Raw genomic sequence first — 19,948 nt, 5'->3', positions numbered from 1 at the left:
TATGTTCCTCACCACAGACTTCCTCTCATGCAAGCAGTAGTAACAAATCTGTAAATCTAGATCTAACCACAGCCAGGGACTGCTTTCAGGTGATGCAATGACTTAAATCTGGAGATCTTAGGCTTTTCCTGTAATAAGAAAACACACCCCAAAATTCTTTATCTTTGTATAGAATACTGCTCCCAAAATGTAAGCACTAGTATATTACCCAGTATGAAAGATGTCTTTAAATATATCTAGACAAAGATCAGAGCTTTCCAACACACCATGTGCTAAATTGTACTCCCTTCTCCATTGAAATGCTTCCCCTTCTCCTCCAGCTTGTTAAATGACAGACTGAATTTGTAAAACACATTTTCTGATTTTTATTGCACACCTATTGAGACAATCCAATAAAAATATTAGTTCAACACTATTGAGACTCTTAGCTGAAATTGCAATAGTCCAATTTCTCTACTCCATTTTCAGGCAGATTTTCATTCCTAGTCACTGTCTCCATTCCAGACCAATTAAGTGTTTCAGTTTTCAATCTTTTCTTTTTTTCTTTTGTATTATTAGCTTGTCTGATTCGATAAGCTCTAATGTTTGAGCCAATCTTCCAAGCACTTCAGGGATCTTATTCCATATTTATTGTTCAGACTCCCATAATGCCTGTCTAGCTGCCAAAGGTACATCATGAAGCTGATGATAAACCTGTAAACTTCTTCAAACTATGTGTGTTTTCCTTTTTTTTTAACTGAGTGATGGGTAGACCCTGAAATATCACCTCCCAATCATTGTAGATCTAAAATCAACTTTTAATGAGCATTTTTTAAGTATACCAGCATTTCAATTGATTGCTTTTCTTAAAACATGCATTACTCTCCGCATTCTTTCCTTCACAGTATGAATTCCAATGCACCTTTTCAACATAAATTTGGAAAAAAAATTATTTTTTTTTTTTACAAATCAAACAGTCTACTTCATCTGTTCTTCAAAAGTGTTGTAAATTAGCCAAATTTTCCTTTCTTCATCAAGCCTAGCAGGCATGTATCTCATCTTACTGGGCTGTGGGCAAGTTTTCATCTAGATTCCTGGTGGTTACTTCCTCTTTGGGTGCCCTGCTGCAAGGAATGACTTCCCATCTGCAGCAAATTCCACAATCACTTGGAAGGCCTTTGGCCTCCTGTCTTGGATCTTTTTCAGGATGTCTAGGTTTGGTATAACATGTATGTGTTATTCAGAAAACCCTCCTTCACTGTGCCCCTTGGACAGCTCTCAGCACATCCTCTGGTAGGTGACTCTGAAGTCACTGCTTTCCTTTTCATAGAGGCCTGGGTTACCTTCACTTGGCAGGTGGCTCCAGCCTTTGTTGCTCAGTCTTCTGAAAAGCCAAATCCCTGGCACTATTAAGTAGGACCACTACTATTAGGAAATAGTAATTTCTTCTACTATTTTGTCAATGATGTTTAGTTAGCCACCAAAAAAAACTTTTCAGGCGAACTTCGCAAAATAATATCAAGTGAAACTCTTCCACCCACACTGCCTAAGTTCTTTCTCTGTGAAATAACTTGGTACTGTATTTGAGTTGGACACTACAATGATTACAGTGTCTTATTCAAGGGTGAGGAAGTGTTCTTACAACTGGTTTTCAGAAGGGTTTAACTCAAAATTCAAAAAACTTTATGATGCTAGAGGTTCTCGTGCCTCTTCCTTGTAACATAAAAATAAAGGTATTGATTATAACACAGTAACTTGGCTGAAAGAAAGGAATTTTCTGCAGGTCATTGCTGCATTGGCAGTGTAATGGGTAATAGGTATGTGTTTAAATATAAATGTGAAAAGCAAATAAGCTACACCTCCTGAATCTCTGACTTCAAAATAAACAGATTTTACTTTACTTTAAAAATAAATAAGTGGGGTATCAGCTCACATAAAGACTCTTACAAATTCAGCAGTTTGTTTCAAAATCAGTAGTAAATGTAAAGGAATATGAATTCAGATGAAAGGATTTAAATTTACTCTAAAACTTTTAATTTACAAATATAGAGAATGATTTTACAGTTTGCACGTTTGTGAACATTTTACTCTTTCCTTGATTCAGAACTTCATTGCCCTTGAATCTGTTATAAATTAATATCCTTATCTGTTATAAATTAAACTCATATAAATTAAACTCAGGAATCAGGCTAGATAAATGAAAATATGAGTAAGCTTTGATAGCTGAAGATTACAAATACTTTCTTTATGTACAGATTTCTTCAATTTGACCTACTCTCTCTCTAGTAGTCAGTATTTCATCTGTTACATTATGTCCATTATGGTTTAAATGTTTGTTTTATGCTTCCTGTAGCAAAATGCATGATCTTGAGAGTTAAATTTAGTGGATTTAAATGTATGCTCTTCCAATCTTTTCATGTGGCAGCCTGACCATAAGATCAAAACACATAAATGTAGGTTATGCTTAATTGCTAAATTGAAGTGTTCTGGACAGATGTTTGAAACCTTAAGATTACTCAGATTCATTTGTTTCATGGCTTTCTGCCTGGGTAACCATGCTATAGATCATACCATTTCTGCTTGACTGATGTATTGCTATGATGATGACATATATAATTTTACTGTAACTTTTCTGTTAATGGCCCAAACTGTGTCTTCTCTAGTGACCATGCAACCAAACTGCATTAAATGTGAAAGGACCACTTCTAACTTTAATGTCAGTTGGTCTCAGCCAGATGACATAAGAGATGATGGTTACTTTCTACCTTTTTTGTATTTCTTTCAAATATATCCAACTCAAGGTGACAGGGAAAAATGCCAAGTGTCTTTATTAGATGCAGCATGCCCAGCTGTTTCTTTACTGTGTGTCTGTGTTAGAAACGTAGTTGGGTAATGACCATTTTATTTGAATATGTGTTTATAGCTGCTAATTTTTGTCAGAAACATTGCTGATGTATTCTTACTCAGTACATCTAGATTTTTAGACTGATTCATAACCCATTTGAGGAAACAGAAAGGCTTGCATGAAAATCTTTCATCTATGAAGTTACTTTTATTTATTACAACAAGAATGGTACAAGAATGGGAACAACTTTTTTCTTTTTTTTTTTTTTTTCCTTGCTTACATCAGGATAATTAAAATAAAATGTGTGTGTTTCTTTGGCTTTAACCTAATTAATCTGCTCAGAATGTGAGCTGATTAATGGCACAGGGACATCTTTATGTCAAGTTTGTTTCCTTTGTAAAGCAACCATGAAAATGGTAAATCCCAGCACATTTTAGCTTCGCTTTCCTCTGGCTGTCTTCTTGTTTATAAATTAAATATTTTTACTCCCCTGTTTTGATACTCCTTATTGCCTCTGGTGTGACTCGTTCAAAGAACTCTCTGTCTGGGGTGTTGCGGCAGAGCAGATTCAGACGGTTCTGCTCGGAGAAGGAAGTGGAGAGTTTTGGTTCCCATTTTGCACTTCTGGAACAGTTTAGGGAAGGAAGCACCTTTACACCTTTTATTGTTCGTGGTTGCTGACATCATATCCTTCCCTGACCACTCTGTGCGTGTTTCCTGCCATTCTATCAAGATTCTTCTGTGCTGCAGAGAAGGGCTCTAGGGTGTGCATGTGTGTGTGTGTGTGTATCTGTGTGCCTCTGTCTGTGCCTGTCTGTGAATGTACCAAGGAGAGACAGGAGTGGTCAAGGGATCTGCTCTGTTTGTCCATGAGCTCTTTTCCCTCCTCAAGGCTCAGATCAGTCTTCTGTCAGCTACCACACTGCCTCTCTGCCAAATCATATAGCGAACAGAAGCCCGCCAAAAAATGAAGTTCCTCTTTTTGTAAGCAGTCTGATTTTATTTTTTTTTTTTTCCTGTGTTTGGGTTAGCAAAAAGGAAAAATGCCGAAGACCGTAACACAATGCTTATAACTATATGTTTCTTTAAGTGCAATTTGTTTGCATGTAACCATGTCATTATGTTGGAAGGTTTCTTTTATGTGGAGAGTTACTTCAACAAAGCTTCTGGGATTATTTTAAGTTCCTTTTTAGATTCTTGTGTATAATGAAAGCCTGAAGTTACTATTTGAGTTTTGTTATACTGTCAGTTTTTCTGAAGTGTGCCTTATTGGTGTTAGGGAAATACAGTTTATCAGTTAACAGGAACTCTAAATACTTAATATGTAATCCTTAATCCTGCAAAACCTTCAAAAAGGTATTGAGAACACTGGTGAAGTCCTAAAGCAGCCACGGGGATTTGCTGTCTGCAGATTTCTTTAGGTTCTCTTTAACTCAGAAGCCACCAGGCTTTGAAGGTTGTAGCCCTTGAATCCGATGTCTTGATTTACTCTTCTGAATCTCATTGATTTGGAATCAGTCCAGCTTATCTGCTTGAAATATGTAAATGTGAAAATACTGTACAAATTTGTAATGTGCAAATGTACGTACTGATGAAATTAACCACACAGTAAGAATAGCATGTGAAACAGGGTATGTTAATATGATGTATCTGTAAAAGACTGCCAGAGCATTCCCAGTTCATTTCCAGCAGCAGTAAAAATAGAAGAAATTATTTTTAAAAAGGAAAATAAATTTTCTAGAAAAACTGAAAAACTTTTATTTTAAATTAGGCCAGGAAGCAAACAGGATTGAGATTTTTTTCTTTTTTTTTTTTGTTTTTTTTTTGTTTTTTTTTGCCAAGGCAGGAAAACTTATCCTGCTGCCTGTTGAAGGAAAATTCTGTTTCTTTGCAAATGTTTGCTACATATGACTTAACACATTCTGTCTTCCCCTTCAGGTTCTCTCAGATTGTGTGGTAATAGTTAATAACCAAATCATCTTTGTTTTCCTCTTCGACTTTATTTTCCTGCAAATCTATTTTTCCTCTTAAAATAAAACTAGTGTACTTAGTGGATTACTACAGGTAATGAATAATAAAATTCTGCTTATCAACCGTTTCATAAATTACTTTTTTTTGTGCAGATCATGGAAATTTTAAGTAATCTGTCTACAAAAGGTTTTCTTGTTTAAAAACTGGTCTTAAATGTGGAACTGCTCAGTGTGTGGGAGGGACTCAACATATTGCTCCTCCACCATGCTTGTTTTCCCCTTTCCTGGTAGATTTTTCTGATTATTCAGTGATTTTTCTGTCCTCACTCAGCATCAGCATCTTGATCTGTTGAGCAGCTCTCCTTCTTGCTAACCTGTCACCACTGCTCTAATCTCTCCATCCTGACCTTCCACCTTGCAGTGAATAAGAGTTTAGGCAGACATGGTGATGTAAGCTGATAGTGCTACTGGCTTCAGCTGAATGAAAGGAAAGGAAATATTTCCATATGCATTTGCTGTGGACCAGTGTCCTGGCTTACTGTTACAGAGAGACTCCTTTGGGTCCTGCATGTGCATGGGAAACACCATTCTAGCTTGCTCTTTGTTTCGGAGGTAAGGCTGTAGGAAAAACAGGAAAGAAACCCAGTCTGAGGAAACTTAAAACTGCTTCTAAAAATAGGCTGGGTTTGTTTGTCAACACTGAATATCAGATAAGATTGTCTCCTAGCTTTGGAAAAAAAAAAAAAAAAAAAAAGTTTTATAAATCTATTTAATCAGCCTTATTTATTTCAAACTTTTGGAGTTTGTTTTGTTTTTTGGTTTTTTTTTTCTTTTTTGTAAGATCAAGGGCCTTTGTGTCCTTTTAAGCAGTCAAACTATTTTCAAACAAGTAAAAAGCAGAAAAAAAAAAAAAACAACTTCGCAGCCTGTTCACTTTATTATATTGGCAAAATTAATAGTTCCACATTCTACGTAATGGTAATGACTTAGGCATATATAGATATGCCTATCAAATAATATAAAAAGTAATTCCTGTAAAGAAACGTAGTAAGAATTATACCTGTCCCAACAGACTAGCTGTATTATAGCTGAAAAGATCAGACTGCCTGCTGATTTCTTAGCTTATTTTTTTTTCTTGGAGTGGTAAAACACTTGAGCAGCTTAAAGTTTAATGCATGCAAGGAGAATCAAGAGAGGAACGAAGATCAGAATGAGTGAGGTCCTGCTTTTCTACCTCAGTAGCTTTGAGTCAGAGCCAAACAATGGATTAAATGGAGAGGACATCGGCTTAGAGTTACGTAACAAATTGTGAGAATTTATCAGGTTGGCTGCAAAACTATGACCTTAAAATCATAAGAAAACACCAGCTTCCTTCTCTCTTAAAGTTACTGAAGTTTAACTTTTCAGTGCACTATGGATCTAATGCAGAAAAAAAAATTTTTTGAAATTACTCTTGCTCAGATTTCTCTCTGTTTTTAAAAGAACTCTGTTGCTCAAAAAGGGTTGAAAAGGAAAAAAAAATTACATCTGCTTCATTAGTAGGTGATATTTTCTTATATTGATATCAAGTCTTTTAAGTGTTAAAACTACTTTGCATATGATAGAAATCAATTTTGTGATTTATAATATTGTGTGACATACGGAATGAGTGCTGCATAGTGTATTCTTATATATTACATCTCACTGCTTTTGGTTGTGCCATGGAGCTGGTATCACAACATTCAGGGAGCTACTACTGGTGCATTTACTAAAACTGTGAAAACATTTCTCAAAACATCCCTAAATTATAATCAGTCTCTATTATTCTGTGCTCTACAGCTTGGCTCTTACTGCAAGAATTTTTATATGGGAAGATGTACCTGTTTGCTAGTTATTAATAATTTGTTAGAACCTTTCAGGAGCTACATTGAAATTAAATGAGGGAAAATACATTACTTTTTTCGTCTTTAAGTATCTTGGGTAATACTTGCACTAATCTATAATCTTAAAGAAAAGGTTAAAAAAAGTGGGTTTAAAGTAGCTGACATCTCACATACATCAAGTGACACTTTAATAAAGGTCCATCCTATTTGCATAATGAGGGACATTATCACCTCTGCTGTCAAAACACAAGATTGTTTTCTCTTCAGAAATGAATTAACTGGCCTACTTAGCATACATAGGTACAGAAAGGTTCATTAACTCTGTGATTTAGGTAATTTTTCATATTAAAGCCATGAGTGATACTTAAAACTAGAGACACCAAATTCCATTAAAGTTTTGGTAATGTGAATTTCAGTCCTTTTTTTTTTCATTTCCAGATACATTTGTGGATTTGTTCATAAAAAAGAAGCCTTTACATTTGTGGTTGTTTCTCTATATATTAATTATTTTATAGATACAGTACTTTTTAATCTTGATTTACTTGCACACTAAACTATAAAGAGGATGCTTGGCCAGCTCCATATAATACCTTTCATCTAGTGATCAGTTTTGTAATAACATTTTATTTCATTTCTGTGTTTAGCAGGAACGGATGCAGGGGACTGTGAACTGAGTAGTGCAAGTGCTGAAGAAGGAGGTTTGTTTTGAGGAAACGGGAAAGAGGAAGAAAAGAGAAGGGAAAAATACATAATTTTAAGGAAGAAGGAGAGGAAAAAAAACGGGGACTATGGGGAGAAAAAAGATTCAGATTACAAGGATTATGGATGAACGTAACAGACAGGTGAGTAACAAAAAATACTGTATTTGAACATTGTATTATATTTCTAAAGCAACTTGTAAGTGATTAAAAAAGCCAATAACTTTGTGTACGTATACATGTACATACATATATGTATACATATACACAGTGTATGGAAGACCATCAAAGAAAAAGCACTTCTGAAAACAACCAGAAACCTCACACACAGTTTTTTTCAAGTTTAGTAACGTTTAGTTAGGAATTTATTACTTGAGGCCTTGATTTTACAGAGACTAATACAGATGCTCTATTTCAGACACCCTCTGCATTTGCTTTGAATTCAGTGTGTAATATACAGGGCTAAGCACACCTGCAAGTTGTTACAGGATATAGACTTTTAGTATTATTTTAAAGTTTATTTGCTGGAGGTCTTGCCTTTAAATTCACGGATCCAAATTATTTACGTTTCTACACATTTGCAGTGGTTTTGTTTCTACCTCTTTCCTATTAAAAAGAGACAACTTCATTAAAAAAAAAAAATCTCATCTTTTCCTGTCTGATTTTTTAAGAGAATGTGGGTAATCTAGCATGTACACACATACAATAATACTGGCATGTTGAAGATATGTCTCCACTACTGATGCTATGACTAAATAGGTCCAGCAGGACTGGTTAATTAATTATTACCACTGCTTTAGACAAAATGGCTGAGTAGCTGTCATACATTATCAACACTTTTCACTTCTACTTAAAATATTGTTATAAGTTAGAGAAACCTCTTTCTTTTTCTCAGAAAAATAAATTCAACAATTGGCACCTTAAAATAAAATCAGTGAAAAGCTGCTGCTTTTTACATTTGGTGTAGATGGATGGATGTTTTGTTGAAACTGGAGATTCACAAGTGTGAGAAAAGGTCCACAAAATTATTTAACACTATGATCAGTGTTCATATATGTGGCTATAATTTAGGAGTAATCTTCAGTAGATTTTTTTTGAGAATTTGTTATCCAGTTGCTATTAATGTATTACCTCTGTTAGCTTGATGTAAACCTTTTTCATATATTCTTTTTTAAGTAACGTTGTTAGTCTTCATAACAACATTGTTATGGCTTCATAAAATCCTCAGCCTAGGTGTAGCAAAGTAACAACAAATAAAGATTTTAAATATGCTTTCCAAGGATTTTTAAATTTTGTAGTGTTAGAAGTCACTTGTGTTCTCCCTGGCAGAAAATCATGTATAAAAACAAAATGGATGGATATCATATCATATTTATGATGGATACACTTTTTATTTTCCTTAAAGGTTGCCTGTTGCTGTGGGCCAAGCCAAAAAAATGCAATTCTATTAGTATAAAACCATCACCATATTTATTTTAAGATGTTTCTAGCTCGAAATTGAAATTGGATTTGAATAATGGACAGAATTTATCATTAAACATTAAGACACAAGTTGTTTGAAACTTTCCCATACTACCATGGCTTATTTTTGAAGTTAACCTGAATTATTTTGTAAATGATACGACAGCTTGTTGTCACCAGTACCATTAGTTCATACTATCTCTTCACTGTCAACTTTCTCACTCAAATACAGGATTTAGAGAGAATTCAATCACCATTTTTTTCGAAGGGATATCTTCCAAGAGGCTAAATTTACTTTAAAAATTGGAGACAGCTGGTTGTTAAAGTCATTCACAGTAGACTCAAGATTTCCAGCAGCAGCTTTCAGAACTAATAACTATGAATAAAATGATACTAGTATACTAACAGCTATAGTGTTAATGCAGAAAGCATTTATCTTTCTATTATTTGATAATACTAGTTGTTCAGTCACTGTGAGGCTGAAGGTACAGATTTGCCTTATTTTACACTTCACATAGTGTAATTCTCTTGATTCTGCTCCTAATTTTTATTAATATATTGAAACATAGTTTAGAAAGTGTTTCTACCAGTTTTATCCTCTCTGCATTTAGTGCATTTAGATTTGAAAACAGTGAAACGGATCCATTGATCCTTTTGGATTGTGGGATTGTGCTTTTTGGTTGTAACAATATATGAATAAATAAAACTGTAATTTCTGTAATAGCTGCTTTATTTTTAACCAAATATATAGATATACTGTTTCACAAGCCTTAATATTTCTTAAAATGTGATGTGTTCCTCTGGCTATTGCTGCTTCAATGAAGGTTCATCAGTTTGTTTTCTAACTTACATGCTTCTAGTAATCATGAAATAATACATGATTGATAATCTTTATTTTTTTATGGCATAAATATATTTGATGCACAGGAAAGATTAAAGGATTGCATCAGGGAAAAAAAAAAAATCAAACCAAGACAATATTAAGATACCAGCTAAAACACAGTTTCACCAAGACCATTTATTGCTCTATTTACCATACTTTGTATGGAGGTGGCTTTCTTTCTCACTACCTCACTGGAAGGTATTTTGATGAACAGCAGACAATATGCTCACTGGAAACTGCATTATTGTTGCTTACATTCAAACTCAGAGTGGTTGCACAATACATAGCATGTTAGATGGGAATATGATACACAGGGATAGTGCATCCTCAGCTTTTTTCGAGCACATAAATTTTCTGCAGGACAGTGCATGCAGGAGGCCACCACTGAAAGGAGCATTTTTAATACCATGATAACTTCTGCTCTCTTCCACAGCACTCTGCTATTGCAGAAGACTCCCTTAGTTCTCAAAGTGTTCATATGAATGGATTGGAAAGGACAGAAATAGTGCTGACCTCTCATCAAGGGGATTCCTTCCAACCAAGTCTAGCTGGTTGGATTTATGTACTTTAGCGACCATACTATTAATAAATATAAGTTGAAACAGTCCAGAGTCAGATGTCTGGCTGCAAATCACATAGAAGTGTGCAATGTGGGGATATGATCTGCACTCAAAAACTATTTTTAATGCCAACATTTTGGAGTAAGTTAAAGGAAAACTACTGCAACCTAGACATTAGAGACCCAGTCCTTCTACCCTGAACTTCATAGGGTCTCTGTCATTGACTGCAGGATATGCAGAGCTCAAGCTTTTAACCAGGAGAAGCCATTAATTTCAGATTGTTTCATCCGAGATGCTTTTGGCATTTTTTTCGTAGCCATCAGAGTTACCATGTGGTTACAAAGGTGGCAAGGATGTTTGAATTTTATGAGTGGTCACAAATTCTCTTCGGCTATGAAAGTTTCAGAAAAACTCATCTGAAAAATTCTCTTTCAGCCCTCTCTTAGCCATAGGGAATGGAGTTTAAATAACAGCTGGGGCTAGATTAAAAGTGTATTTATTTGCCTCGCTTAGTTACTGCCACGTTCCCAAAGAGAAAATAAAACTTTCAAGAGAAGCTTGTCATAAGCAGCCAATGTGACCAGACACTGTTTTCATAATTGTGACACTGGATTAGGTAGTCTTCATAAAAGTGGAATGAATCTCTGGTGGTGTTCTCAGGCTTGTGAGATTGTGGTAGAGCTTTGTGAACAGCCCATTCAAGTAGGCTACATACATTGTATTAGTTGCACCACCAAAAATTTTTAGGAAAACCAAAAATATTAGCACTGGCATCTGATGTTGGATGCTCCTAACTCCTGAAAGTTTGTTGTGCAGAAATTTCAATCAATATCTGGAGAAGACTGCTGCGAAGAATTATGGGTGGTTTAAAAAAGAAAAGAGGAAGGACATTTGCAAAAACTTGGGTGAACTTTATTTTCTGGTTTTCTTAAGTGAAAGAAGTTGTACAGCTAGACCTGTTATGGACAACACATGAAGGAAAAATTGCATTCATTAACTTCAGAAAAATCCTCTTTTTTTTTTTTTTTTTGGCTTTTCATCACTTTGAAATACTTTGTTAGTTTTAATGAAGGCCTTTTGTGGTCTGCTGTAGACGGGGATCATCTGAAACTCTCTATACAACCATCCAGGCAGGGCTGCCCAGGTCTCAAATAAATAGTGGTAACGACATAAATGATATTGTATTGCTGTTACACAAGGTCACTTACAAAATAGCTCATTAAATCCATGGCTTGTGAGCTAAATCCAGAGGTACATTGACCAGAAAAGAGGGCATATTGACCCATTGACATTCTAGTATTGGGTCTGGAACACTGTCTTCCTTTAATCCACTGGTTTCTCTAATTATTATTAACTACCAGGTGTGAAGTGGTGATCCACCATTTCTTATCCCTCCAGTCTACTCAGTAGTTCTGCAGTTTTTTTCCCTTGCTTGTGAAGCATGTTGTTGTCAGTATCACAGTTAAAACTGAGTTAATCTTACCTAATGATTCTGCAAATTACTTAAACCATATCTTTCAGATTGTAATGAGCTACTGGGAGCTTAAGTGTTATTAAATAACCTAGGAAGTGTACACTTCAGTATTGAGGTGCCTAAATAGTAAGACATCCTTTTAAAAGTATCACATCTGTATAATCCTATGAGATTATAACTCTCTCAGACACTTGGTGTTTAACTTTTTCATGCATGTACCTTTTGTCATTCGTTGATTCCAGAAAATCTGTAAACCAAGAATTACTGCAGTTATCAGCTCAATACAGAACAAATTAAAGCAGATAAGTAAAGTGAGGTTATGGGTCAGGGAAAGAGTATCCCAGAGGGAAATGACCATTTGCAGGAAGACCTAGATTTGTTCTACTGACTTTGATACCTAATGCTGCTAGTTTCAAAACTAATTTCAGCCTTGTGAGTCTATTTTTATCTGAGTTGAAGCTCTTTTTAAAAGGAAAGAGACTGTGAACTGAATCAGAAACTCCCCCTTAGAAAGAAAGAAGAGTCTTGCATATTAATGCTAACATGAGTACAATTTAGATGGAAAACTTTTTCAACCAGTTTCCTGGTATTTTCAGTCTTCCCTAATTGGGTATCTTCATTTATCCAAGATCTGAGATTTTATGATCTTTTTCCCTCAGGGAAATATTTCCCTATGAAATCATAGCTGTTCATCTGTGCAACTAAGCACCATTCTGTTCAATGCAACTTTGTCTTAAACATCACATGATTTTTATCTTGTACAAATTTGAATTCCTCCTCTTGCTTACATTAAATTACACACAATAATACATGTATGCCAAATACAGCATTACAGTTAGCCTTGGTCCTTCATTTTTCAGACGTAAAGTTAGGATTCTGTAAGCAAAGAATACACCCCAAGTTTTCATGGCTCCTAAGCTCCTGTAGTCTCTACAACTCTGGCAGCACTTTTCACTTCATGAGAGGCTACCTGAGAGGTAAACTTTTTAAGCTGAACTGAACTGTGAAATTCTAGAACATATTATATTTAAGTGTTCTTGTATTACAAACGTATGTTCTGAGCATAATTTAGAGTGAATTAGCATAAGGTAAATATTTAGGTCAAATTACTTCTAATTTGAAGTGCGAGCAAGAATCCCAAGTAAAAAAGAGTGCAGTAATGAATGAAGCATCTGCCAGCACAGCAGAGCTGAAAACCAGTGCAGACACAGGCACAGCCTCTCTTGTCTTGTAAGGAATGGGCTGGAAAGCCCTGAGGGAGAAAGAGCTGGAGGTGGGAAGCAGAACTGAAGCCATTGTGGAGAGGAAGAAGTTACACTCTTCCTGTTATGACAGGAAATGCAGACAAATGTGCTTCCTGACCATTTGCTCAGCAGGGAATGAAATATTCTTTGACCTTTACCTTATGAACATTTTAGCAGCACAGAACTAGTAAACATGTTTTTTTACCCTAAACATCTCTTTGTACCTGCCAGAACCAGTGACAGCATAACAAAAAAAAAAAAAAAAAAAAAAAAAAAAAAAAAAAAAACCCAACAAAAAGTCATCTTTCTTGTATATTATATTGGCTATTATATTTTTTATAGAGATTATAGGGCTTTTTTGCTTAAAATATGTACATAGCTTTACATCTATATGTAATGGACTGAATTCTATCTCCCTGATTGAACAAAAGGGAAGGAAGTATATCAGAGATTAAAACTCTTTATTAGTCTTGCATCCCTGCCTGGTTTTATATCTTAATTTGTAAGTTAAAGTGGGAAGCATATTGTTACTGCCTAGCCGACTGATTTCTGAGTTACTATGTCATCTGTTAATTAACACATCTTCCAATTATTCCTCTTTACTTACAAAGAAAAAATTCATGCGAGAGACCCACCAACATGTGTTGGAGTTGGGCAGACTGAATGATCATTCTATTTTATTTATGTACTAATAAAAAAAAAAAGGGGGTGTTAACACCCAACTACAAAAACTTCTCTTTTATACTGATTTATCATGACCATTTTATATATACATATATATGTATATAATTTTAGGGCATCCTGCTTAGAGCTGCTCTTTATCTGAAGTATTCAGCAAGTTGTAGCTCAGAATGCTCGAGGCTTTCTGGGACAATAGCTCTTTTACCAGCATAATCACTGCTGTCTCATCCCTGTAAATTATGCTGGAGGGTTACAGGAACATGGAAGCAGGCTGCTGAAGGTCCTTTAATGCTCTTTAAAGGGTCTTTCATGTAATATGGCATGCCAAGCTACTACATAAAGGAAGGTTTGTTTGCAGTGAATCCTGCACTGGTGCTGCTTCCCAATCCCACTGAGAGTTACTGTAAAGATAACCAGGCAGCCAGGCTGCTTCATATGACAAACCGATCTACACAAAATCAGATAGGAGGAAGGGGAAGAGAGCATATGACAATAGCTCATGTCTCTCCAGTAGCTGTATGGGATTTCATTGTATGATAGGATTAGGTGCCTGTTGTTGGTGACATTTTAGTCAAGAGCCCTTTGCTTTGCACGTGGCCAACTTGACTTTATTTTGTTTGAAATCAAGTATATTAGCTTCCACTTGTTACATATATCCTATCTACCACACTTCCTCTAGTCCTTGTGCCAGAGATGAAACAAGAACAACCAGAAAAACACTTAATTCTTGACCAGGTAGTGGCTATATCAGAAGCTTCTGTGCATCAGTGGTCCCTGATTTTCACTACTCACTTGTATGTGCTTAAAGGCAACAGATATATGTGGGAAAGATTGTCTGCAGATTCCCTGTTTCTCTCATCTTCTTGTGTCAGCAGCTATATGTCTTTATAATCACAACAGGAAGAACTGAAATGATTGCTGATATTTTGCTTCTGGCTGGACTGAATTGCTTGAAAAATCACAGGACTGCTACTTTGACATCTTAAAGTGTTACCACATATACTGGGACTGCTAGTGGCAAATACAGAGTGCTTTATGGCTCAGCCTCTTGGAGTGTGTGAGGTTTCAGAAAAAGTACTAAAAGAGCATGAATTAGAACTAAAAATAAACTAAACTACATTAAAGCCAAACCAACTCCCACCAAAAAATACAGAAGGAAAAGAACACTGTAGTCTGACAAACAAAAAGAATATATCTGCAGGGTTGTATTCATTAAACAGGAGCATTAATGGCTGCTTCTGTTCCTCTGCTGATCTATTTATTAATATAAGCAGCATATAATTAAAAATTTAGCTACATAAAGACCATTACCCATGACCAGTACCACCATTTGCACACACACATATTTAAGTTGAAATTTCAGGACTTAAAAAGAATCTACATTCACAACCAAGCAACGTTACCTTGTAGTTTATTTGGTTTAACAAAGTTCTATTTATTAGCGATTAAACAAGAAAGTCTGTGCTGGGCCAAATTACTCTCTAAATGGAGAATTCATTCTTCAATTCAGGCTGTCCACAGAAGCTGCAGTGAGTGCTCCATGGTCCATTTCTCAGAAGGCTCTTGCAGTTTTCTGCATGAAGAAGTAGTTGAGAGGTGTTTCCATGGCATTAAAGAAGTGCCAGAGTTGAAGTGGAAAAGTGTCTTTTTAACTATCTGCTGCAGTACATTTCCATTAGCAGATGAAGTGGGTTTCACCTTTAGTTAGAATTTCATCCAAATGTATATAAAGCTCATCTTAATTTATATCAAGGTTGGTTTGGGTTTTTTATTTTGTTTTGGTTTGTTTTTTTCTTTTTTCTCCATACTTGAAAGCAGCACCCAATTAATACTTATTCATATAGCAAAATACTGTAGTAACATAGCTTCTCAGTGCACCCAAGGGGGCAGTTTGCCTCTCAACTTTTTAAAAATAAACTTTTAAATTAGTAGAATAACTACAGGACTAGGACAGGTAGTAGTGGACTAGTGGGGTTGATTTGATTCCTGCTGCTTAAATAAAGTTAAATGCTAAACAGATATTGAAATGCACTTGGATGGCCTTTTTTTAAGTATGTTGATGAATTGTCTCATTGTATATGTGGTTTAGTCTCACTGGCGTTGTTTATGTCAAAAGACAAAATAACATTGTTCATTGTTACAAGATGCTGTCACGACTGAGAACTTTGGACAGAGTATTATAATAAAAAGGCAATGGGATGACCTGGAAATTTTGGTAGCCTAACTACAGATACTCAAAAACTCGTGTTCACGCAGATCATGTGTGTTTTGTTCATTATCAGTTCAACTGCAGCTAAAGTGCTTAAGTGTAGTTTGCACACTGCCTTCCACCTAGGAAAAAGAAAATATTTCAAAGTATTCTCACTTTTGCCTCTCAGCAAAATTTTTGTGATACTCAACTATTATCTGTTAGTTTAGACAATACTCAATAGAAACTTTAAGTTTGGGTGAGTATGGTTAACAAAACAAATGGCTAACCAATTGAGACACAAACAAGTTAAGTAATAAAGATGCTGTCTTATACAGCTCACAAAATTAACATATGGAAGAGAAGTATATATTAATCTTCCCTTCGTGGCAACAGGAAGGAAACTATGCAAAAAGAGTATTTGATTTTAAATGGTTTGAAAAGCATTCCTAATCTTTCCTGAAGTTGCTGACCTTTCAAGACACATTGGAAAAGACAAATTCATCCATGCCATAAACTGTTGTAAAAGCATGATAAATTTAAATATATCTGTAAATGTAATACATATATGTAAATGTAAGGAGGAGGGAGGGCATATTTAAAAAGAAAAGTGATATTCCAAATCACCATAGAAACAGTAGTAGGTACAATTTTTTTGTAGTGCATTTATTGGCATTGGCAGAAGTCATTATCTGAAAGACTTAGAAAATGTTAGAAAAATCAAGGAGTTAGAAACAAACAAACAAAAAAACCCAAAACCAAACAAAAATAAACAAACAAAAAACACACACAAAAAAAGAACCAACTTCAGAGCAATTAACACTGTGTTTTAAAGAGAGGAAAAAAAAAAATCTAACTGTTTTTCTTTTTTTCACTTTCCACAAAAAGGAACTCTAACCACTGTCATTCTGGTGATAAGTATTATGAAATAAGTATGTGCTATGCAGCACAGCTGTGTGGTTATTCTAAGTGTTCAGGAGCACCTAACAGTAAAAGCAAACAGTGGCTTTAAAGATATTTCTGTACTGGAATAGACTTTGATGGTAAGAAGCTGCAACATGCGAAATTCTGAGGTTTCTGTGCAACAGAAACCATACTGTACAGAGACACTCCACCTACAGCACTGTGGTCAAAAAGTTGATGGAAAGGCATTTCAGACACAGAAAAATACATTGAGTTAGTACATTTTATTTTCTCTGTGTTTAGCTTTTTCTAAAACACGTTTTTATATATATTCACATTTCGACAAATACATTGCAATTTTCTGTAATCAGAAAGGTTTATTTGAAAGATTAGGGTTTTTTTTTTTCCAGAATATAAATTAATTTTTGTTAAGTATCACATTATTCATTCCACATATCAAAAGCCATTGAGATAGACAAATGTAAAAAGAACTTAATATCAATTATGCATACTTGAGACCAGTGCTGTGGAAAGTTTATTTTTAAAATGCTTGAATAATGGTATTTAGTGGCAATCCATCTCTTCTTAACAGTATGTTGACAGAGGCTAAAGAGATTGAAATGACAATAAGACAAATACCATTCTGTATACATTTGGGAGCATAAATGTTCATAATGTTGGCACAGAGCCTCATCTTTCTCAGATGGACTAACAAACAGAGATTAACAATACTTAAAGATCACATTTTCCATGCCCTGATGTGCTGGGATTTTAAGGTAGTCTGGGGTTGCAGTTAGAATTAACTTGCATTAGGAGTGTGATGAGATAAAACAGCAGCCATATAAACCATGTGGACAGGAATCTTCTTGCCTCAGCATTAAAGTTCAGAGGTGCTACTGCTTGTGGGTATTAAGGAATGGTAGGCAGACCTATAAACTTGGTTGTGTGCCTGTGCTGGGCTTATCAGACACTTTGATTACATGTTCAATTCTATTAATAATATTCTTAGGAAAAAACCTTTTTTTTTCATAAATTATTGTAACAGAAAATGATTGGAGAAAAAAGTAGATGTAAAAAAAATCATAGTCATTGTATACACGTAATGGAAATTGCATACATGAAGAAACAGAAAAGAGGAAAATTCAACCATATGGTTAGTTTGAATAGCTCATGGTAGTTTTTGCTAATGCAGAAAAGAAGAGTGAAAAAAAAAAAAAAAAAGCCACCAGCACCTTTATTTTAGTGTTCAGGTCTTTCATTGTCAAAACAGTCCCTGTGGAAAATTAAGGTTTTAGGCAGAATAACAATGCTTTTTGTACTGCATAGGTTTTGAATGAAGTCAGGGCATTAGCTGGCCTACTGAGACCTTAAAAGTATATCTTTATTTTTTCCTATATAATATCACCAAAAGTCCTTTGTACTGAAAAATTCCAGTTCATATATCTAAGCATCTAATTTAAAAAGAAATACAGTATGCTACACTTGTGTTTAGAAAAGACCTGGTTTCTAAGGTGGTATTTGTTGCTGGTCAGTTATTGTTTGTCCTTCATCTGTGCTTTATAATTCTCATTTCTCACATGCATGAATTTTGAACACTAAATATTTCTTGAAGCCTACTCTGAGGGTGTTTATATAACCAGTGTATCTCTTTTACACAACTTAAATCTATATGAAATTATTTCTTTGTTAAAAATCTAGCAGAGATTGGGGGGCATGGAAAGTCAGTAACACTCAAAAAATAAGATTTGACTCCCCATGTTCAGTCTATTTCCAGCTGCAAATCTGAGGTGCAGTTTTAAAATTGATGGAAAAGATGCAATATCAAGAGTATATGAACTTAAAAGAAACAGAGAAAGATGGAGTATCAGCACTTCATAGCACTACTAAATTACAATGCCCCATTTTCTTTACTTGTATCCTGAATTTTGTGAGGGCAGAATTAGATGCATTTCCTCACTGTCTTAACAAGCACCATGTATTGTATTTTAGAACCATATCTATACTTATGCATTTGCCTTCTGAACTTGTTCAATTCAAAAACTACAGAAGTCACACATTTCCAAAAAAAAAAATCTACAAAGACCATCTCAGGGATTTTTGACCTTTTTTTTTTTTTTTTCTCCTTTTTTTTCTTTTTTTTTTTTTTTTTCCAGGTGACTTTTACAAAGAGGAAATTTGGGTTAATGAAGAAGGCTTATGAACTGAGTGTCCTGTGTGACTGTGAGATTGCTCTGATCATCTTCAACAGCACCAACAAATTGTTCCAGTATGCCAGCACTGATATGGACAAAGTGTTGCTGAAATATACCGAGTACAACGAGCCACACGAGAGTCGAACGAATTCAGATATTGTTGAGGTAAGAGATCATGCTCTGTGAGGATTCTGCTTTTACTTTTCCTTGAGACAAAGGTACTCAAAGCAAGAGCCCTGATCATCTTCCTTGAGGGTTGTAAACGTAACCTGCAGGTGACACAGCAGCAGGAGAGCAGGAAAGGGACAACGGAGAAAAGGTTTATGAGTTGGAGGTGGTGCAGTAGAGACTGGAGAGAATAGAATATTTTATGTTTTATAATATAAATATTATACTATAATATATAATATTTTTATACATTTTAATTTAAAATTACAACGATAAAATTTACAAAATTTAAAACTTTTATATATTTATTATTTATAAAGATAGATATATATATATTTAATTTTTAACGACATATAAGTTTTATCCTGCTGAGTGTCACATGCTCAACAGAAACTCCTGTGATGGAATCTCTGGCACCATGTTGTCCAGCTTTCTGTGCTGCTTTGTCCCTTTGTCCCATCAAACCTCTCCATGCCTCGACCACTGCCTCCCAGCTGAATCTCTCCCTTGTTCCCCAGTCAGTCCCTATGACATGCTCTCCAGAAAATATGGTGTGCCTTGTCTCCCCACCAACAATTTTAATGTATTCTTTTTATGAGGAACTAGAAAATGCTTCTTATAAGATGGGGGGAAAAAGGATTTAGAATTACTGCTTTAAGGTATTTGATTGAAGTGTTTGGCTTTTTTGGTTATTTACATAGGAAGATGGTTTCACAAAATTCAAGAAAAGTTTACTAACAAGCTTCTCAGTAATTATTCCAGCTCCCTCACACAGAATGATTACCTTACACACAGTGGCAGTTCCAAAGCAATACTATCAGAATGCTAGAGACACCTTGT

At 35.1% G+C, this 19,948-nt stretch overlaps 1 protein-coding gene across 18 annotated transcripts in view; it reads left to right on the top strand.

Annotated features, from left to right (window-relative positions):
• MEF2C (myocyte enhancer factor 2C) overlaps positions 1 to 19,948 on the top strand; it is a 132,896-nt gene that overhangs the window by 52,583 nt on the left and 60,365 nt on the right. For 16 of the 18 annotated variants that reach the window (XM_030467305.1, XM_030467298.1, XM_030467306.1 and 13 more), the window contains 2 exons: positions 7,301 to 7,498; positions 18,902 to 19,105. In XM_030467305.1, the coding sequence (XP_030323165.1) occupies positions 7,445 to 7,498; positions 18,902 to 19,105 (258 nt within the window). In that variant the 5' untranslated portion in view covers positions 7,301 to 7,444. Of the gene's footprint in view, positions 1 to 3,731; positions 3,809 to 7,300; positions 7,499 to 18,901; positions 19,106 to 19,948 lie in introns of those variants that run through there. The other 2 variants (XM_030467304.1, XM_030467301.1) reach the window with 2 other exon arrangements.

This window comes from Calypte anna, chromosome Z (genome assembly GCF_003957555.1).
Source record: "Calypte anna isolate BGI_N300 chromosome Z, bCalAnn1_v1.p, whole genome shotgun sequence".
NCBI lineage: Eukaryota > Metazoa > Chordata > Aves > Apodiformes > Trochilidae > Calypte > Calypte anna.
This window is presented reverse-complemented; position numbering and strand designations above follow the sequence as displayed.